The 23,708-nt window shown below is 27.2% G+C and overlaps 2 protein-coding genes across 3 annotated transcripts in view; one reads left to right on the plus strand and one right to left on the minus strand.

Annotated features, from left to right (window-relative positions):
- Positions 1 to 506: 506 nt before the first annotated feature.
- LOC127286255 (ribonucleases P/MRP protein subunit POP1) lies at positions 507 to 6,689 on the minus strand. Its single transcript, XM_051312629.1, has 3 exons — positions 6,495 to 6,689; positions 3,158 to 4,594; positions 507 to 1,619 (listed from the first exon to the last, which is right to left on the minus strand). Exons 1-3 carry the CDS (start codon positions 6,613 to 6,615, stop codon positions 562 to 564), a joined length of 2,616 nt encoding a protein of 871 aa, XP_051168586.1. The 5' UTR covers positions 6,616 to 6,689; the 3' UTR covers positions 507 to 561.
- A 443-nt stretch (positions 6,690 to 7,132) lies between these two features.
- The window catches only part of LOC127286257 (cAMP-dependent protein kinase type II regulatory subunit), a 251,632-nt gene continuing 235,056 nt past the window's right edge, over positions 7,133 to 23,708 (plus strand). Inside the window, exon 1 of one of the 2 annotated variants that reach the window (XM_051312631.1) lies at positions 7,133 to 7,870. In XM_051312631.1, the coding sequence (XP_051168588.1) occupies positions 7,645 to 7,870 (226 nt within the window). In that variant the 5' untranslated portion in view covers positions 7,133 to 7,644. Of the gene's footprint in view, positions 8,006 to 23,708 lie in introns of both variants that reach the window. The other variant, XM_051312632.1, reaches the window with a different exon arrangement.

Raw genomic sequence — 23,708 nt, forward strand, 5'->3', positions numbered from 1 at the left:
CTGAACTAAATCAAAAACGAAACATTAATAGATATAAATTATTTTACAACAAAGTTATCATCTACGAACATGATACTTCATTTCAAGTTAGCAGAAAATCAATTGCTATTAAATAAAATAAGAAAAATACTGAAATCGTCATTCCTCTGGTTTTTTCGTATGGAGACTCGTTTCAGGTGACAATTGTTTTTATATTGTCAGTGAAAAATAAACCTATTAAATATTAAGATTTTCTCTTTTCGTAAGTATTTTAAAATTACTAGATCTTATGTACAATATTAAAATTAAATCGCGATGATTGAACTATTTTCAATCGATGAAAAAATATTGTAATTGGATCTTATGTTTTGAAAAAAACACTTGCGAAAATTTTTAACCCCTTATTTTTTTAAATTTAATATTAAAAATCTTTCTTAATAGTTATAATACTGCATGATTAAGGTACATAAATGTTAAATCTTTCAGAGCTTAATTTGATTCAATGTTTTAGAGTTTAAGAAATTAAATTTTTTCTTATTTTTAAAAATTTATTTTATTTCTAATGACAAAAATTTCACATTTTCAGGTGATTAGAACTTCGAGATTCGCAAATCTGTATTTTCTCGACTGTGTGTTTCGAATTAGAACAAGATTTCTTTTTTGACAAATTAAATTTTTTAAAGCTTCTAAAACAATGTAACCTCGACCAACGCCTCTTGCTTCCGAGAGACAAAATCCGCCCTGCTCAACGAATCCCATAACTTCTCGATCACAGGAAAATCTTACACGACTACATTTTGGTATACAAAGTTCTTCCATTTTTCGTGCCTGAGTCTCAATAATGGTCTTATTACCATTTAAACATTTTTTCCTAATCATTTTAATTTCATTTAGAAATCCATCATCATTTTCATCACTTTTATCACTTTCATTTCTCACACTCTCGAGTTTTTTTTTCATTCTCACTCTTTGCTTTCTCAACTTTTTCAACAGTTCCAAGTGTTTCTTCCTCGAGTTCAATCTCTCTTTTTCATTTGCGTCAGATTTAAGACTTTCGACAGGTCCCGACCATTTCCGATTTTTCTTGAATGTTTTCAAATCATCCTCAGTCGGCAAACAAATTATGGAAAAATTTTCCGGTACTCCTTTTCGTTCGATTGTCACTTTAATTGGCACCAAATAATTTTTATCTAATTCAGAAGAAAATGGCTCAACATTCAAAGATGTATCCGTCTTTAAAAATGACTTACTTTTCCTTCGCGTAAGATTTTCGTCGAGATTTTCCAGTAGTGCTTTGTTTCTAAGAGTGAAAAATTCACCCTGAGCTCCCCATTCTTTTGTCAGAATACCCCATTCGCAAAAAAAAGGTGTGGTAATTGCAAATTTTGTGAAATTCACTCGTCGATTTGGTGGATGTTTAAAATAATCTTCTTTGAGTATTTGCCGTTGATGGATTGCTTCACGTTCGTAGGCTGGTGATCCAGGATGAAAAATATCCGGTGACGACATATTTAGTGTCTCAAAAATCATGGATCGAGATTCCCTGAGTCCTCCGGGTCGAACGCAACGGAAAATAAATGATAGCCAAAATGACAAGGCCCAATTTTCCGGTATAATGACATCGAATCCAGAAGCAAATCCTGAAAAGAAACCATTTTTTCAATTTTAAAAATACAAATTTTAATTAAAGAAAATTAAGAATTAATTAATTTAAAGAATAAATTATTTCAATTCTTTGCCAAAAAAGTGAACATTAAAAGAAAAAACAAATTTTTTTAGAAAAAATGTTAAACAATAAAATAAATTAAGGGGGTAAACGAGTTGAAATTAAAAAAAATTGATTTTGGGCTTATATCATTTTCTGAAAGTAGACTGTTTCAGAAGTATTTCCTGAAAATTTCAGACTGATTCGATCAATTTTAATTGAAAAATGCAACTTTTAGCAAAGTAAAGTCGAGTTCTTTATAGTAATTTCTCGGTACTTAAAATAGTACTAGAAAATGCAAAATGTTGCAGAAGCTGCAAATATTATGTAAGTTGATTAATAATTTTTTTACTTTTGCATAAACTACATATAATTAAAATTTTAAACGCTTTTTTCTCGAAATCAGATTTTTTCAATTGATGGACAACTTTTCTCAAAGATGGCTTGATCGATTGATCTCAAATATAGCACACTATCTACAATCTGATTGAAACACATCTTTTTCATTCATTTTTTTATAGCCATAATAAAATCGATTTTTTTTTTAAAATCAAATCTTTCGTTAAAACTCCGACAGTTTGTTAAAAATGAAACTTTTTTAAAAAGCTTCGATTAGATACGAGTAAATGTCATTAAAAAACGATACCCGTTGGGACTTTTTTAGATGATCTTTAGAACATCTTTTTTTCAGCATTTTAGAAATAAATAAATAAATTATTAATTTAAAGGTAGGTATTATTTATTTGTTTTAAATGTTTATTAATTTTTTTAGTTTAAAAAAATCTTTCCAGGATAAAAAATAAATAAAAATATTTATAACAAAAAATATAAAAAAAAAAAATGTAAAAGGAGCAAGGAGAAATAAAAATAAAAGAAGAAGGTTTAAGAATAAGACGAAATAAATGAAAAGGAAATTGAAAATGGAACGGAAGCTTTGATAAAATATAGAAAAAAAAACATATTAAAAGATTTTTAAAAGAAGAACTTTGAATCGGACTAAAAATGACAAAGTTACAAGATATTTTTATATATATGAAATTTAAATTTTAAGTTTTGCAACTCAAAAATAATTTGTCATTTTTATGTATGTACTGAAGGATTTTCTTTAACATTTTATATAAACTCCCAAAACGGGTTTCTTCACAAAAAAGTTTTTAAAAAAATCGATCAGTACATACATTGTTAAAAATGACAAATTATTTTTCAGTTACAAAACCTTGAAAATCTATTGGTAATATCATTTTACAAAATTTTTCCGTATTTTTTGTGAGAAATAAATTAAAAAAAGTAACGTAAATTTCTAAAAACTTATAATTATCTCTTAAATGGCTTGATAAAAAAATTGATAAAAAATTATAAAGCAGTACTAAAAAAAATTTTAATCAGAATTCAGTCAAAAATCGTTTTTCCTTTTAGCAGCAGACACTTATGCAAGAAGTTATTTTTTAAAAAACATAATTAAGTAAAACATACCATTTCTCCTGTGGGTAACACCGCCAGGTCTTCGAATTCCGGGTTTATGAATCAAAAGAATTGGAATCTTTTGAATTTTGTCCTCGTCAAACCATTCATCATTTTCCATTCCCGGAACCAAAACTTGTCGTCGCATTTTATTGATTTGACTCGTCGCTAAGCAATTCTTTGTCACATTAGTTCTAATTTCCATGTCCCAAATGCCACTGTGATTTACAAAATCAGGAAGTACATTTTTTTCCTCCTCCAAATATAAATCTTCAGTTTCTATTTTAGGATCCGGTTTGGTTCTTTTCTCTGGGGCAAAAAATCGCGGATCCAAAACTGTTAAAGCAATTATTGAATTGTCGGGAATTTGGTTCGTAGACTTGAGAGTTTTCAGCTTTTCGAATAAGTTTTTTTGACACTTGAAAGCTTCTACATTTTCCGGCTTTGAATAGAAAGAAGGATACCAATCATTTTCTTGACGCGTCAACATTGTTTCTTCATTTTCGTCCATTACTTTATCGAAAGCTTCAACATTTGATTCCACGTCGATTTTTGGAAATTTTAAAGCATCCGTTAAAGCACATAAAGTCAGCGGTCCACTAATTCGGAACCGATTTAATGAGTTTCTAAGTATTGTCATCTCACATTCCCTTTCATTTCTAAAAACTGTCAGTTTCATTTCTTTCAGTATTTTAAAAGCCGAGGGCATTTTTTTAACATCGTTAAAGTCTTCTTTTTCAAAAACCTCCATACAGTCAACAGGAGATTTCAACTCAAATCCAAAATTGGAAACAAGATCGTAAAATATTTCCTGATAATTTCCCGGGTGAATCCAAAGCCAAATCGAACGAAAACTTGCACATTCATTCGAATTCAAATTTTCCGACTTCCACATAAAATTTATATTTCCTAGAGGAGAATGAGGAAAACCGCCTTTTTTGTAAAACATAATGGATCCTTCTTTCTCGCCTTTAAGAAATGACTCCTGCTGAAAATTAAAAGATGGATCGCAATGTTCCTGAAGGGATGATATTAAAATTTTTGAAGATCCTGAAATTTCCACGCAGGTGTAATAAGAAATATCTTGAATTAACGAATGAGCTGCTATTGCTCTATAATTTGCTTTAAAACATTTATCGTTTGGATGTTCGGCTAATTTAAATCCCCATTTTTCCATCATATTAAATCGTTTTGCATGCCAAATATGAGTCTCAAGCCAAAATTTGTCTCGTTTGCGGCGATTGTATTCAAGTAGAAGGTTTCGTGGTCGTCGACGATGTTTTCTAGATGGGACTTTATTTTTTTCCGGTGGCAATCCCGATTTTAACATTTGATTATGATGAGATTCCCGTAATCGTTGAGGCATTCGCTTGACATTGTGCGACATTATCCGTCTACGCATGTGACGTGGAAGTTTTTGGAAAATTAACTTTGTTTGTTGAGGATTTTCTGTGAATAAAAAGAACACCTACCAATTATTTCACTTTACCTAAACTTCAATTTTACAACTTGAAGAATATATCTTAACATCTAATTAATTAATAGCTAAATACACTCATTATAAATAAATATAAGGTTATGAATTTTTGGAAATCAAATTTAACTATTTATATTTTTTCGGGTTTTTTACTTCTTAAAAAAAAAATGATTTTTGCCCGTATATTTTGATAAATCTTTAGACACCTACAGATGTTTTTTTTAATTCTGTTCAATTTTTTTAGACGTATCTTTTGATATATGTGTACGTCCGCATGAAAACGGACCACTTTGTCGATTACAATAAGGATTATTTTTGCGTGAGCATTAATGCAAATATCGCCCTTATGAAAGAAACTAAAGTGGTACCTTTTCATGCGGACGTACACATATTGGAAAATATTCTGTCAATTTAAAAAACATTTAAAAATAACAAAAACATGGTTTTTTAAAATTCTTTACGTAACTTTTAAAATATTGAATATTTTATAATCAGCTTGTGAAATAATATTAAAAAATGCATCGATTGAAAGCGAAGGAAGAAGATTTTTCTCTTATATTTTATATTATTGTTACATTCGAATTAATATTAATATTCTTTAAAATTTATTAAAATAATATTATTTGTTATATAAATAAAGAAAAAACGTGAAAAAACAAAAATTGATAATATATTTTGCCCAAATCGCAAAGTGGCTTGTTGACCCCACCAGATGGTGTAAAAAAAGCCATTTCCAGTGCTCTGTTAAATCTTATATAACTTTATCCTTTCGTGGGATACGAAAATTGTCCGACCAGGATTTTAAAGCTGAGTAACTAAATTTTCAGGACCAATCAGAATTTAGAATTGAACTTACAAATTTTGTAATTGAAAATTGCTTTCAGATAATTGAATTTTTGAAGCATATTATAAAAATCATTAAAAATAATTCAATTTTTGAAGAGTTATAATTGAAATTATCAAATTTCAAAAACTGTTGGTGGAAAATTTTAAAAATAATTAAATTTTAAAAGGTTTTAAATTGAAATTTTTGGTAATTCTATTTGAGAATTTTTTAAAAAAAATTTTAAACAATTATTGAATTTCATAAAATTTTTAATTTGAAAAATAATTTAAGATAATTAAATTTTTGAAAAATTTCATTAAGATTATAAAAAATAATTAATTTAGAGAAAAATTTTAGTTAAAAATTTGTTAAATAATTGAAATAAAGATCTGTATAATATCTGCATTGTATACTAAAGAAGACGTATCTTGTTTAAAAATTTTGTAAAAAAAATGTAAAAAAAAAGTATAAAAAGTCTCATCTTATTTAAATAAGTAGAAAAATTGTATAATCCGAGGCCTGTAATTTAGATATTGATTTTCATTTACAGAGTGTTTTGGATTAAAACATTGTATTTTGAAGTTACAGAACTTAATAATTTTAAAGATATAATTTTTTTTATTTAAAAAACCAAAAATTTTATGTCATTAATATTAAATTTATGATTTTTTAAGAAAAAGTAAGTGTTTTGATGGTGAGCTTTAATAATTATAATAATGATAACCAATCGGTAATGTCTTATAAAATATTAATCATCACATAATGAAACCGACTTACAATATTCTTGATTATCGACGAATAATAAAAGAATTAAAATTAATAATAATAAATATAGATTATGATTTTCAAACACATTAATTTTAAACATAATTTTAAAAATCACAAACCAGCGTTTAACGTTACTGTTTTATAGAAAAACAATTAAAACATTATTTTATACATTTTTGAAAGATAAATCATAAACATTAATTGTATTATATATATATATAAGTTATTTGATATAATTGATTTTTAAAATTTTGAGGTTATAATTGATGTTTACAAACCGAGTGAATTAGTCATAGCGGCGATTTCATTGGCTCTTGCCGAAGCAATTTTAAGAATATTCGCCTCATGTGGCAATTCTTGCGAGCCACCAAGAAAATTGTCAAATTGTTCTTTATCCATTTCGGCAATTTAGTTTTATTTAACAAATTCGAGGCAAGAAAAACAATCACTATTCCGACAAACCGGATGTAGTAGACGACAGCATACGAGAAAAGTTGTGAATGTATCTAATAGGTGTCGCAATTGATTTTTAAAACTTGGCGCGAAAATATCAAGCAGACTAAACTGTATTATTTTTCCCTTTTAACAGTATATAAATTCAATATTTTTAACATGTATTTATTTACTCGTGTCGTCAATTATAAAAATCTACAGATTTTTCTCAGTTTGTATTTTTCTCTTTTTATATGTTTCTATTTAAAATCTCGTGCCAAAATTGTTCGATCGTTACACACTTGACTTCCGGAATTTCAAGTTCCTTCAAAATCCCTAACTATACAAAATCAATAAAAATTCTTATTACATTTGCATAAACTTTTATGGCAAAAAATAATTTTACTCACGGGAGTAGAGTAATATTGTTTATGCGGTTTTTTTTACAAAAATTGGGAACGAAATTAACTGCGCGAATCAAGCGCACGCCTGCAAAGTCCCGTGTTCGCCATTTTTGCTGAAGGCAAGGCGAATGTGAATCTCTCTCAAGTCCCCATTATCATCTGTTTTTCCAGACGGTTGTGTACGTGACGTGAATTTCTTTATATATAAAAAGTACAAACAAGGCGTGGTGAATTTTGCGAAATCGTTTTTGGTAAAAGAGAAACTGTGCCGTGAACATTTTCGGCGTTCGGAATCAGCTCGTGTGCGCGGATGTGTGTGTGTGCTATTTGCCCATTCGCGATCACACGAAATCCAGGAATGGACACAATTTTCCGTGAATCTCTCTCGTTGTAACGGGGAGTGAATAATTTTACCTAATATTCCGCAGTTTTCAAATTTCTCTTACTGTCAATTCGGAGAAATAGTCAAATTGTCATTCTAACGTGAAAGGAGGTTAGATAATTTTTTTGTGTGTGTGAGTGTGGGGGTTGGTTAAGTGTCGTGTGCGGGTGACAAGTTTGATAAAAAAAGAAAAAATCAGGAATTTGTTGAATGAAAATGAGCTGTCAACGAAATGACGGGAAAATAACAGTGCCCGACGACTTGAGGGATATTTTGCTGGAATTTACCATCAACTATCTACTGGAACAACCGGGAGATATTGTGGATTACGCGGTCGATTTTTTCACCCGCCTCAGGGAGAATCGACAGACGCAGCTGATCCAGGCGAATGCTCAGACGTGTTCGTCGACGCCAGACGAATCAGTCGACGACGAGGGTGAGTTGCAGCGGGTTGTCACTCTCTCTCTCTTTTTAACGGAGAAATTCTTTTTAAATTGACAGTTTTTTGGAATAATGGAAAAATTACAAAATCGGGGGTTGCTCGGTTTCGGGGTTTCTCAGTGCTTAGGAGGTAGGATTCGTGACTTTTAATTGGTTGTTTCTTTTTTCTTATCCTGTAACTCAATTGGTTAATTAATTAATCTAATCGACAGTCGTCAAACTTCACCTAAATGCAGTCAATTAAATGGAGATTACTTAACCTTCTTTTCTGCTTTGTCAACAACGGCAGAGTTTAAAGAAAATGCAATTCAACAGATATTTTTTTTCTGTCCATTGTAATGAAATTTGTTTGTTTTTTAAAAACAAGGATTGAGTGATTTATTATTTAGAAATTTAAAAAAATGTTAATTTGAACAATAACGATCATTCAAATCGTGTCAAACTGTTTATAAATTTTATTAATTGTTTCTTTCTTTTTATTATTCACTTAACTTTTTATTTACATAATTTAATAAATAAAAATAAATAAACAGAACGTTGAGTATTACACTGGAAAAAATTAATATGATTCAAATATGTAATTGGTTACTTGACTATTATCAAATAATTATGAATTGAGTAAATTAAAAATGATATTTGTTTGAAACACAGAAATTATTAGCATTAGTACAGCTTATTTAATTTAAATAAATAATTATTTCATAATTGTCATTTTTTTATATGAATGAAATAATTTTTTTTCTTCGGTGTATGTTTTGAGCAACCACTAGAACTAATGAAATTATTAATGTAGAAATATTATTAATTGAAAATATTTTTAAAAAGTATTATTAAATGAATAAGAATAATAGGGTAAATATTTTATATCAAAATTAGGGATGAAAAACAATTTAATTTTGTTGTCAATGATTTGAATTAGAGTCGTTTATATTAAAATAATGATTTAACTCAAATGGTCGTTTCCATTAAATTTTTAAAAACATTTTTTTAAAAAATTAAAAAGCAATTTTCTTATTTAAGTCAAATTACTTTTTCGTTTTTAACCAAAAACGCTGAAAAATTCGTATTTTTTGCTCTTTAATTCCGAATTGATAAAAATTTTGACTAATTAGAATTAGTGAATTACTTTTTGCTATATGTATTAGTTAAAATTTATTAATGTATTAGCAAAAGTTTTCACTAATTAGTAATTACACAGTTTTAATATTTTTCAGTTGTCAATAAATTTATTATAATAAATTAAAATTTAAGGGTTGTTTTTGGAGGAAAATAAGAAGTTATTTTCGAACAGGGAGAGGTTTTAAATTCTTTTTATGGTTATTCAATGTAGAAAAATGATTAATATAACATTTTGAATTTTTTCTACAGATATTTCGGATTTTAAAAAGATTTTATTTAAGGGTTGTTTTTAGAGGTTGTGAAACGAGAAAATTTTTTAGCAACAGGTTTGCACATTTTTGCACTCCTGTACAAAAAGTCACTCCCTACTCTAAGGGTTGAAGCATATGAGTCGACTGTGGGCTCATTTGAAAGGGCACGAATTAAGCTTTAATTTCTGATAATAGCAGTTTTTATCACTTCTGGATTTTGCCTCACAATTTTTCAAAAAGTGCCAAAAACTTGACGTGATGGAGCATTTTGGACACCGCATTCATAATGCCAAATTGCTGCATGCCTGTATTATATTTAGTAAAATTTAAAGGTGCTGAAGTTCTCATCGTTTATGATAAACCATTTTCAAAAAAAAATTTTTTTAAATGGAAAATTCTATGAATTTTCGCCTCAAAAATATTGTTTGCAATGTATATTGATCAAAATGTTATAAAAAACATTTTTTCAAATCAAATTTTTTATAATTTTCCGTCTTAAAAAATAATTTGTTTTCTAATCGTTGATCGTAAACGTTCCCGTGTAGAAATTTATCGTGGCCGATAAATAGATATGTAGCTTTTCTAGAATTTAGCTACTTATTGTCAAGAATGCTTACTTGAAAATTTTGTACAAGTTCGTACAGTAGGCTGTCTAGAATTTACCAAGATGCGGCCTAGGATACCGTCATGCAAAATTAATATAGAGTAAATGTCCCAATTACTGTGATGTACAACCCAAGACCGACTGTAATGATAAAATAATAAAAGTGTAAATGAAATAATGATTTAATTCTTTTTGTTAAATCACTATTAGTGTCTATTAAAATAGAAACGATACTTTAAACTTGAAGAAATAACAAATATATTATTAAAAATATTAACTTTTTTAAAAATGGCATATGCTGGTATTACTGCAAGTTTGCATGAATTACTGCGAATGGTGTGCACCAATTACTGCAACGCTAAAAGTGTTGATTTAGAGGTTAGTTTGACTGGATAGACCACAGTAATAGCAGCATGAGAAAAATATACGCATGCTCTAATTACTGTGATAGGTTCAATTGTAACTTGAATAAATAATTTGATAATAGTCGAAATATGCATCATTAGTGAATATAATATCAAATATCATTTGGAATAAGTTTTAAAGTCATTTTGAAACAGTTTTATTTTCTCAATTACTAAGTTTTACTAATTTTATAAAAATCGCAGTAATTGGCGCATCAGCAGTAATTCATACACTTACCCTAAGTCCGTCAAGCAGGTGTCACTAAATTCGCTACAGTAACTAGCTAGCATTCTAATTCCGTCTTTCACAATCTTTGATGTGCATATATATATGCTTCTGGCTGTTATTATATTATGTAAATTATATTATAAATAATAAGTTTAATTGATTTGAAGTTTTTATTTTATTAAGCTAATATTTACAAGTAAAACAAGTAGGCATAAATAAAATTTTATTTAAGATAACATATATTCATAATAACAAATTAAATCAATAAAAATATATTTATTTAATTATTGTTATTTTTATGTTATATAATTTAAATTTAATTGATTAAATTAATAAGAATTATTAATTTCAATTTTAATTTAAACAAATTAATTTAAAAATGAAAAAAATAATCTTATTTTAAACAAAAAAAGTTTTTTTTTACCAAATGGTAAAAATAAAAAAAATGAAAATATTGACTTATATATGTTAAATAAATTATTAAACATTAGAAATAAATTTTAATTTATATACAATTATTGTTTCTTTATTGTTCTGCTCCTCAAGTCTTCATTTACCTCAGTCATATTTAACATCAACATATTTATTTACTAATTCTTCCATTTCGAAATTAAATTTTTACTCAATTTGAATTTATTAATTAAAGTTCTAGTTAATTAACTGGCGGTTATAGAGTAAAAGTAATAATAAATAAATTAATTAAAAAATTAATAAATATGTTCTGATCGGATATTTTCATTTTTCAACTAATTCATACATAGAATTAATGATTAAACGCAAACCTATAAAAAATAAATAAATTTAACGCATGGGGGGAATCGAACCTACGGACTATGAGCCTAACGCTTTACCAACCTACGCTACGCACGCTACGTGACATCGAATGTTAACTTCTTAATGCCATTTAAACTTACAAAATACCTAACTCAGAAAAGTGCTTAACATCATTTAGTTAAAGTTAAGATATTAAATTATATTTTCCAAATAAATGCAATTAATAAAATATAATTAATTATAAGCTTCATGATTATTATCATGAATCATCCCAGGTGAATTTTTTAAAAAAGTGTAAATATATTTTTATTAAAAACGCGTTTTTCGTTGTTCTCAATCATTGTAAGCACTAATTTTTTGTTGATGAAAAAATATTTGACTTTTGGACTTAGAATATTAAATAATATATATAAATAAATGTATAGTATCAAGTAACTCATTATTCTTATTACACTTAAATATTTAATTGGTCAAAATATTTTATTTTCCATTAATAAAATAGTGTAATAACATTAAATAACGCATTATTTATATTAAATAATTTAGTTGATTAGAATCAATAAAATAAATTTATTGTATCAAATAATATTTATTTGTATCAAAAAAACGAAATATTTGAGTGTAATAAATAAATTCATAGTTGCAAGTAACTCATTAGTTTTGTTACAAATAAATATTTAATTGAATGAAATATTTTTCTTAATTTGTCTTCATTAAATAGTGTATTAGTATTAAATAATTTAGTTAACTTGAATCCATTAAATAAAGTTATTATATCAAATAAATATTTAGGGGAGAGTTGCCAGTTGTGAGACAGTCGATTTTTTTTAACGCGTAATATTAAAAAGCCGATTGCTTCCCGTGTAGAAAAAGCCACGATCTTGCCCTCAAGAGTTTGGGGCCCCCGGCGGGGGCCCATGAGGGGCAACGTAGGGGCCCCGCATGGATCGCCCTCATGATCGATTAGCAAAATTTTCTAAGTCCAAAAGTCAAATATTTTTTTATCACCAAAAAATTAATGTTTCCAATGATTCAAAACAACGAAAAACGCGTTTTTAATAAAAATATATTTACACTTTTTTTGAAAATTCACCTGAGATGATTCATGATAATAATCATAAAGCATATAATTAATTTTATTTTATAAATTGCATTTGATTGGAAAATATAATTTAATATCTTAACTTTAACTAAATGATGTTAAGCACTTTTCTTTGTTAGGTATTTTTTAAGTTTAAATAGCATCAAGAAGTTAGCATCCGTTTTGAAGTAGCGTGCGTAGCGTAGTTGGTAAAGCGTTAGACTCATAGTCCGTAGGTCGTAGGTTCGATTCCCCCCATGCGTTAGATTTATTTCTTTCTCAGGTTTGCGTTTAATCATTAATTCTATGTATGAATTAATTGAAAAATGAAAATATCCGTTAATAGTATGCATAAATTACATATTTTTTAATTATTTAATTAATTAATGTATTATTACTTTTAATTATATCCGACAGTTAATTAATTAGAACGTTAATTAATAAATTCAATTTGAGTAAGAATTTAAAATTGAATAATTATTAAATAAATATGTTATTTATTCATAACTTAAGCTTATTTATTATTAATTAACTTTTATTATTAATATTATTGATTAAAAACATTATGGCAAACTTGAGGGCAAGATGAGGTCAAACGTGAGGGCCCATAAGGGCGCCCGTAGGGGCGCCCTCATCGATGAGCATGTCGTTTCCATGAGGGGCCCCTATGGATCATCCATATGCGCCCCTCATGGCATGAGGGCGATCCATAAGGGCCCCCACTGGGGGCCCACATCACTTTTCCACACGGGTTTATATAAAAACATTTCTTTTTATATGAGTCAACTTTTGCGTGTACACTGAAGCGGATATATATATATTGCTTGTATTAAATGCCAACACCGTGTTGTGAGAATCAAGACGACTGCTTTTCCCCGAAACGACAAAATGTCGAATGGACAAAACGTCGAATAGCAAAACGTCGAATGGACAAAATATCGAAAAGCCAAACTGTCGAATGGACAAAATGTCGAAAAGTCAAGACGTCGCATAGTCAAAACTGCGAATGGACAAAATGTCGAAAAGTCAAGACGTCAAATGGTCAAAATGTCGAATGGACAAAATATCGAGACGTTATTTTGCTCTGAGTTTCCCTTCTATATAATGCACTAGTTTGTGTTGCGTTTAACACTCGATAGATATCGCTAGTTGTATTGTTTTTAATGTTTTTTTTACATTTTTTTTATAATAATAATAATAATAATAATAATAATAATAATAATAATAATAATAATAATAATAATAATAATAATAATACTAAAGTAATTATTATAGTATAATAATAATAATAATAAAAATTTTTTGACATGAGAATAATTAATATTTTTATCTTTATAAATACAATTTTTTAATTTTAAACAGTTAAACTAGTGTGCATTATATAGAAGGGAAACTCAGAGCAAAATAACGTCTCGATATTTTGTCCATTCGACATTTTGACCATTTGACGTCTTGACTTTTCGACATTTTGTCCATTCGCAGTTTTGACTTTTCGACGTCTTGGCTTTTCGACATTTTGGCTATTCGACATTTTGTCCGTTCGACGTCTTGGCGATTCGATATTTTGTCCGTTCGATCTTTTGGCTATTTGACATTTTGATAATTCGACATTTTGGCAATTCTATATTTTGTCTGTTCGAAGTTTTGGCTATTCGACGTTTCAATCATTCGACTTCTTGACTATTCGACATTTTGATAATTCGACATTTTGGCAATTCTATATTTTGTCTGTTCGAAGTTTTGGCTATTCGACATTTTGTCTGTTCGACGTCTTGGCTTTTCGACATTTTGAGCTTTCGACGTTTTGACTATTCGACGTTTTGACTATGCGACGTCTTGACTTTTCGACATTTTGTCCATTCGACGTTTTGCTTTTCGACGTTTTGTCCATTCGACATTTTGTCGTTTCGGGGAAAAGCAGTCGTCTCGTGAGAATCGACTAAAATCCATTTTTTCAATATAAGCAAATTACTTTTTTTCTAAGTTAATTAATTAGTAAAGGTAAATGTTATGCATTTTCACTTAGTACTTTCCTTATACTTTGTGATGCAATATTGCATTTTTCAAAATCTACGGTTGAAAAGAATTTTTTTTCGTTTTTAAAAATAGCGCCAATTTCTGGTTGTGAGACACAACATGTTACCAGTTGTGAGACGGTGGCGCCATCCATCTGGGATAGCCTATACTTTTTTTATATAGCTTAAAACGCTCAGTTCAGTTTAGTTCGTTGTGTTCTTTTGACAACACAGTATTTAAATATTGTTTTAATTTCTTTTCCCGTATTTTTGGGCATGTCAAATAAAATAAAGTCAACCGAATTAGAAAAAGTCAATTTTAATGCTCTTATGCATATTTAATATAAATAAATAAAAAAAAATAAATAATAATATTATTTTGTATACAATGATATATATCATTAATATATTTAACTATTTATAATAAACATAAGATTTTAAGCAAAAGTTTTTAAATTTTAACAACTTTTTATAAGTGTCTCACAACTGGACAATTTTTTTTTTGACAAAAAACATGTGCTCAAAAAGTTGATCATAAAATTTTTTGAGTTCTTCTAAATATTATACTTCCTCTGAATAAAAGTTGCGTATTTACTTTACTTTTCGAATGGTGTTTTTTTTCAATTTCGTTTACCCATTTACAATTTATAAGTCAAAAACAAAACCCGTCTCATAACTGGCAACTCTCCCCTAATTGATTGAAATATTTTTTTATTTGCCTTGATAAAATAGTGTATTAGGATTAAATAACTAATTATTTGTATTAAATAATTCAGTTTATTTGAATCAATTACATAAATTTATTGTGTCAAATACTTTTTATTTGTATCAAATAAAGAAAATATTTAAGTGAAATAAATGAATGAATAGTTATATATATAGTTATATATATAAGGGAATAATTTGCATTGAATCAAGTAGCAAATGCTATTTTACTTAATCTTTGACACTACCAGTTTTTTATTTAAAGAATTAAAGTAAAAATCTTTCTTTTGTCTTTCAAGTGGCACAAACAAAGCTATAAAACTCGAAGAGAAACGTAGAGATTCATTTTAATTTTAATTTCGCAGAACGCCAACGATTTCAAGGACAAATTTATTATAGAAATTAATTTTCGTTAAAAAATAAGCGAGGCAAATTCTAAAAATAATTTTTTTTTCACTAATTGAGTCAAATTAGTTTCTCAATTACTTTATAATACGTAATATATTTTATACACTAAAAAAAATTATTTTGATCAAATAAAAAGTATTTGATCCAAATACATCATTTACTTGTCTAATATCCAATAAACATGTACTTGAACCAAATACACATTTACTAAACCTAAGTATTTTAATTTATCGTACCAAATAAATAATAATTTGTATCAAATACAAAGTATTCAAATCAAATAAATGAAATATTTCAAACTAATAAATAATTATTTCAATCAATTATGGAAATTATTCTATTCAATACTGCATGTTTTTTGATTCAAATAAATATTTATTTGCATTAATAAAATATTTTTCTTGAAACAACTAAAAATTTTCTTGAATCAAATATTCGATTATTTGTCATAAGTAATTGTTTTAATTGAAACTAAAACCTCTTTAATTGCGGCAATTATTATTTTATTTGATCCAAATACATAATTTATTTGCATAAAATGTAAGATTTTTTTGATTCAAGTAAATCAAAATTTGAATTGAATAAATAACATATTTATTTACTAATTCTTTCATTTTTAAATTAACTTCATACTCAAATTGAATTTATTAATTAACGTTCTAGTTAATTAACTCGCGGTTGTAGATTAAAAGTAATAATAATTAAATTAACTAAAAAATATGTTATGATGGGATATTTTTATTCTTCAACTAATTCATACATAGAATTAATAATTAAACGTAAACCTTCCACACAGCACCCAAAATTCCTTGAAACTTGACTGAACCTCAAATGGAAACTTTAGTGTCAAGGTTCATACAAGTTTGTGTCGATGTTCAAATGTCCATATGAAAAGAATATTCACACGAAACTTTGAGGAAATATTACACATAAATATTCACGTGCAACGTTCAGTCAATGTTGTGTCAATATTGAAATTACATTTTCGCCTAGTTATAAAAATTTCATTTACTAATATAATAAGTATAGGTGAATATTGACACAACATTGACTGAAATTGCACGTGAATATTTATAGTGTAATATTTCCTCAAATTTTCGTGTAAATATTCTTTTCATGTGGTCATTTAAACATCGACACAAACTTGTATGAACCTTGCCACTGAAGTTTCCGAACCTAGCCGTGTGAGGCTCTGTCAAGTTTCAGGAAATTTTGGGTGCTGTGTGGGCTGAGAAATAAATAAATCTAACGCATGGGGGGAATCGAACCTACGACCTACGGACTATGAGCCCAACGCTTTACTACTACGCTACGCACGCTACGTGACATCGAATGTTAACTTCTTAATGCCATTTAAACTTGCAAAATGCCTAACTCAGAAAAGTGCTTAACATCATTTAGTTAAAATTAAGATATTAAATTATATTTTCCAATTAAATGCAATTAATAAAATATAATTAATTATAAGCTTCATGATTATTATCATGAATCATCCCAGGTGAATTTTTTAAAAAAGTGTAAATATATTTTTATTAAAAACGCGTTTTTCGTTGTTCTCAATCATTGTAAACATTAATTTTTTGTTGATGAAAAAATATTTGACTTTTGGACTTAGAATATTAAATAATATATATAAATAAATGTATAGTATCAAGTAACTCATTATTCTTATTACACTTAAATATTTAATTGGTCAAAATATTTTATTTTCCATTAATAAAATAGTGTAATAACATTAAATAACGCATTATTTATATTAAATAATTTAGTTGATTAGAATTAATAAATTTCTTGTATCAAATACTTTTTATTTGTATAAAAAAATGAAATATTTGATTGAACTAAATAAATTAAGAGTTGCAAGAAACTCATTATTTTCATTTCAAATAAATATTTAATTGATTGAAATATTTTTTAATTTTTCTTCATTAAATAGTGTATTCCCTGGCGAATTGTATGATGCAAATGCTCCACGAAATTGGAGGAGCATTCGTGGAGCACGAGATCGAAATTGAAATTTTATCTAAAATGTATAAAAATGATGAAATTGATAATATAATTATTAAAATCAATAAGTTTTATGCATCTTAATATGATTATTGTTGAATAATTATAAAATTTTTATGTTTTTACTAATTTCAATATATTGCAGTTCATTGTCAACATTTGTCGATAAAATCAATAGAGCCGCGCTTTTTAGCAGGTAGGTGGCAGCACTTTTTTTCCTATCCTTAAATAATTCCAGTAATTTTTTTATCAAAAGCAAAATTATTTGCTCAACGGAAATATTAGTAAAAAATGTATTATTTTATTTTTAAAAAATTAATATTTTAATAAAAAAATATTATTGGTAAAAAAAATTTGAAAAAATGAATTTTAAACGTAAATCGAGACGTAAATAATGGTGGAAAAAATGTATTATTTCATCAAAAAAATTGGTTTATTACCCAGGCGAGAAAAACCAATGCTGACGATGGGTTAAAGGTTGATTCTAGCTTGGACGCCCAGCGTGGGTAACCCAGACTGGAAGCAGCTTTTATATCACTGTCGTTCAATATTGGTTCAAGATTGGACACCAATGCTCGTTCCATGCTTGATTCAAGACTGGTTCAGTCTTCATGAGCGAAGCTTGAACGTCCATTCTACATTCAAGCTTGAATCAATTCTGATACAATTATTCAGCTCAATTATATTTTATTATAAGTGTCTATAATAAAATATAACTGAATTAAATAATTATCATTTAAATATATTTCATTATAATTAACAATAATTAATTATATTAAGTTATTAAAATTACCAATTTGGCTAAATAAATATCATATAAAAAATAAATATACAAATAATAAATAAACATTTATTCGTGTTTATTTATTATTGTGAATTAATTATATCTATTATTATTATTATATTACTATTCCCACACAGCACAGTATATTGCTGTAAGCTTACCTCAAGCTTACATGTAATTTTTGTAAGCTAACCCTGTAAGCTTCAGGTAAGGTCGAGGTAATATAAAAATGTCCGCCATACAGTAAGCTTACACAGTAATGTCATGGTTAACTTACATTGTAAAGTCATGGTAAGGTTACAGTAAGCTTACACGGCAAGTTTTCAAAGGTATCAATAAATAATTTTTTTAAAATATTTATGCGCAGTAGCTTTCTATGGCACTTACGAATGCGCAGTAAATTTATTTAAGCAAACCCTACCGGGTTTTTTTATATAAATGATAAAATAAATATAATTGTGCAAAACAATTTATTGTTTACTGTAAGTTGATAAATTAATACTTTGTTCTTTGTTAGCAATTAATATAAGCTTACCGTGTAAGCTTACTGTAACCGTACAGTGATGTTACCGTGTAAGCTTACCATGACTTTACAATGTAAGTTAACCATGACATTACTGTGTAAGCTTACTGTATGGAGGACATTTTTATATTACCTCGACCTTACCTGAAGCTTACAGGGTTAGCTTACAAAAATTACATGTAAGCTTGAGGTAAGCTTACAGCAATATATTGTGCTGTGTGGGTTATTATTATATTATTATTATTATTATTATTATTATTAAACATTACCATACTATTATTATATATTAGTAATATATTATTCAATATGTATTAAGTAATAATATGTTAAATTCATAAAAAATTTTTTTCTTCTCTTAGAAAATTAAATTTCAAAAAATTAGAGACAATAAGAATACTTTGAAAACAAGAACATTTCAAATATTTTGATAAAGAGCGCCATTTTACTGCATTCTGTAGGTTAGATTGTCAGGTCAGTTTAGGTATTATTGTGAGGTTAGATACTGTCAAATGCTGTCAAAACAGTAACAACATGAACTTTTTTAAAAAAAGTTCTACTGTAAGACAACAAAACTTACGTTTTTTGAAAAATAATCGCCAATGGAGTGACGAAAGCGATTCAGAAAATGCTGTGGAGTTTAAAAAGCCTAGTTGCTCTACAGTACAGAATGAAGAGCTGAAAAATGAAAACTCTAAAGAAAGGTAACAAATTTTACTAGTTCAAAAAGTAAAATTATACAATTATGTAACAAAAATATTTAAATTTATATCAAGACACATTCTCATTCTTTTGAGAATATATGTAGTCGTTTTTTCTTACACTGAGGATATTATTTAATTGGTTATGCTAAGCATTCACAACGCAGCACACTAAATTTTCTAAAATATTCAACGACGCACAATAATGAACACATCAAGAACAATGCTCATGGCAAGAACAAGACTAGAGATCTCTAGCAAGAACTAGTACTAGAACTGCCCATGACTAATTACCACGTGACTATTTAAAACCGCGTTTATTTCAAAAAAATTTCAAATACACATTAAACAAAATTTGTTTTTATTTAAATAAAAATGACCTTTAATGCATATAGGTAATTAATATATATAATTCAATTTTTATTATATATTATTAATCACAATTATTAATTAATTTTTTCTCCATAAAATTCAGAATTATTATATTATATATTAAGCATTAATATATGTAATAATTGCAAATATCAATTTAATTAATCATTTTAATTTCAATTAATACGTTATTGATAGTAGGTAATAATAATAATAATGATATATACTTGGAAGATAAAAACTTTGTTTTAAGAAAGAGCGCGCCATTGAAAAATGGTATGGTATGGCTTATAGCAAATAAAGAGGCGGAGTCACCAAGCCAGCGTGGCCGTGTGGTTATAGCGAACGGTTCTTGCGAGCGTTGCGTGTTAGGTCGTGGGTTCGATCCCTCTGAGCGTGCGATATTTTAATTGTCTTAGGTTAAGCTTTGTATGAATGAAAACTGTTAATTAATGTTGAATCATAAACCAATTAAGCGTTTATATGTACAATTAATACTACGCAATAAAAAAACAATTTCAGAAATTTCAATCTAAAAATTTTAAAAAAATTTTCAAAATTTTTTTGATACGTTAATAAAGTAATATACTTTTATTTGTAACAGTACAACGATAACGTTATTTAAGTTAGTTATTAATAATAATAATTACTTTTTTAATAATAATAGTAATAATAATAATAACAATGTAAATTAAACTAGTATTATTAATAAATACTATTGTTCATAAAATTTTATTAATAATATTTGACATAGTATAAATAATAATAATAACAATAGCGTCATTATTATTATCTATATAATATAGTAAGAATATTATTATACTATTAATAATTGTTTGACGCTTTGTAAATGACAGTGGGAACAGGCTTGACCAAGCTAGAATCACACTTCTGGAAGATTGATTCAGTCTTGGTCACCAGTCCTGAACCCAGCGTGGAAATGCAGGCTTAAATCGGTGTTACATTCTAGCCAGTCCTCAACCAGGCTTCATAAAGCTTGACCCCTTGTCACTTCGCGCCTGGGTAATCAAAAAAATTGGTGAAAATTTATTTTTTTTATCTAAAATATTGGTGACAAACATTTATTTTTTATCAAAAAAAAAATATTTTATTTAAAAAAATTAATATTTTTATAAAAAATATTATTGTTAAATTTTATTTTTTATCAAAAATATTGATGAAAAACCAATTTTTTAATTAATAATATTGGTGAAAAAAAATTATTATTTAATCAAAAATATTGATGAAAAATTTAATTTTTTTTATCAAAAATATTGTTTAAAAAAAGAATTATTTTATCAAAAATATTGTTGAAAAAATTAATTTTAAACGGAATTATTGATGAAAAATGTATTATTTAATCAAAAATGTTGGTGAAAGAAATTCATTTTTAAAAAAAAAAAATTGGTTGATTTCAAAAATTCAAAATGGCGGATTAAAAAATTACCTCCAAGTAACAACTTTCAAGAAAATCCAATTAGTTTTTGATTTTCTCATCCGCCATATTGGATCCGCCATTTTGAATTTTTGAAATTTGACTTCAGATTCGTAACCAGCGACCTTAAAAACCCCTGAATAACAACTTTCGAGTGAATTTGGTGACTTTTATAAAACATTGCCTGCCATATTGCATCCGCTATTTTGAATTTAAAAATTTTGCAATTTTAATGTCAAATTCGCATTCAGTGATCAAAAAGCTTTCTGACTTCTTAACGGGAAGCTGTTTCTACAGCTTGTTGAATATCTGTGGACAGCTTCTAGCAAAAGGTCTACCAGTTTGCTTGGTGAATGCTTTCCTAATGCCTGGTTTAATGTGTAAGAAAGCAATTCTATTTGCTTTTCACAAGTTGCAAATTAATATGTAATTTAATTACCTTTTTTACACTTCCTGAAAACTAGAATAATTTCATTAAATTAAACTAAATCGAAAAATCATAAAAATTCTATAGTAATTTGTAAATCCGTTTTATACAATTAATAATTATTCTTTATATATTATATAAAAATTATTTTTCAAAGAAAACGTTTATTTTTAAACACTTAAATTATATACGAAAAAAATTATATATAACTTGAGCAAAATTTGGGGTTAGGAATACGAACACGGTGAAAACCTTTTATATTGAATAATGAATACAATTTCTTAAAAAAAAGACAAAATATTTAATAAGGGAGAGTCGGTAGTGGCGAGACACGTTTTGTTTTTTTGTTATAGCACTCACATTTTCAAGAACATCAAGTATGTATATATATCCATGGACAGGTGTGACTCTATACTGCAAATTTTACTTATACAGTTACAGAACAGATATTGCAAAAAAAAGTTATTGCCGATTTACGATAATGTCTCGCGACTACCGACGTAAAAAATCGTCCGTAGTGGCGAGACACTATCTTAAAATCAGAGTCTTTATCGTTCAAACGTAACAAAAACAAAGGAATCAAAGAGAAAGAGTATAATAATTGATGCCTTTAAATCATAATATTGTTTCATTCAATCATAAAAATATACAGGCAAATATTTTTTTGATTGTGAGCCGCTAATCCATGTCACAGTTATTAAAAACAAATAAGCTTTTCTTCCTGTTCATCTTTTTCAATTTAAACTATAGTTATGAAAAATATTGTCGACAAAACGTACAAAAATTATATCAAATTCATTAGGACATGTACAATATTATTAGATATAAAAAAGCCACTGACGACAACAAGTGTCTCGCCAATGCGGAAAAAGCATTTTTCGGTAATGACGATGTATAATCCTATGCATCGAACAATAATTCATAGTGCTCTGGGAATTTTGAAGGAAACTTAAATACTAAAGACTCAAAACATTTAACCCTTCAGAAAATTCCGGAAATTATATATTATCACTTATACCGATGGGAAATAAAACTTTTAAAATATCTTGAAACTGTTATTAACAGTATAGCGATATTTCGTACATCAAAAACGTATGTATTATATTGTAAAGTTAAAGCACAATAAAACTTGACTTTCAGACCGGAAGTGCCAGCACAGTCAGTTCAGCTGTCTGAAATATCCTAATGTCTCGTCACACCGGCTGTCTCGCCACTGCGGACAACGCCTTATTTAAAAAAAAGATCATTATTTTTATACTTGATATTTATGAATATTTTTTATAAATAATATATTCTTTATTCTTTTAGAATTTCATAATTTATGAAAATGAATTTAACAGTGTATTTTTATTTACAAATTTTGGTTGACAACAATGTACTAAAAGTTAAAAACTTACAAAATATTTTAATTATTTATTAAAATATTTAGCAGACGTTGATAATAATACATAAAATACATTTTATACATTATATATTGTTTTTAAATATTTATGAAGTGTCATAACAACCATAAGGCATTTCACAAATGTAATTTTCACTTTTTGGTAAAAACATAGCAACACATTGTCCTGAAAATTAATTGACAACTAACTTTTAATTGAAAGAAGATAATAATTAATTTAAAAAAAAAGTATTTAATATCACTAATAGATATTTTATAAAACAATTGTACCCTTTTAAAAAGACTGTGGAAATACCGAGTCTGACGTAAATAATTTTTCTTTAATTCTTCAATATTTAAATATAATAATCTAATACATAATATTTTTACGAGATAAATAAAGATGGAAAGAAAGGTTAAATTTAATTTTTGATCATTGTCATTTTTCCGCTGTTTCCTGAAACATCCATGACGCTTCATTTAATTTTCGCCACCTGAACGCTTTCTTTTTATATATGCAAAATCCTGCAACTCTTTGATAACTCTCTCAAAGCTACTTGAATGCTTTGTTTAAAACGTACAAAATTTGTTATTTTCAAGCTTTCCGTGGAAGCGA

This window comes from Leptopilina boulardi, unplaced genomic scaffold (assembly GCF_019393585.1).
Source record: "Leptopilina boulardi isolate dan_hultmark-lab unplaced genomic scaffold, ZJU_Lbou_2.1 LbouV2_351, whole genome shotgun sequence".
Lineage (NCBI taxonomy): Eukaryota > Metazoa > Arthropoda > Insecta > Hymenoptera > Figitidae > Leptopilina > Leptopilina boulardi.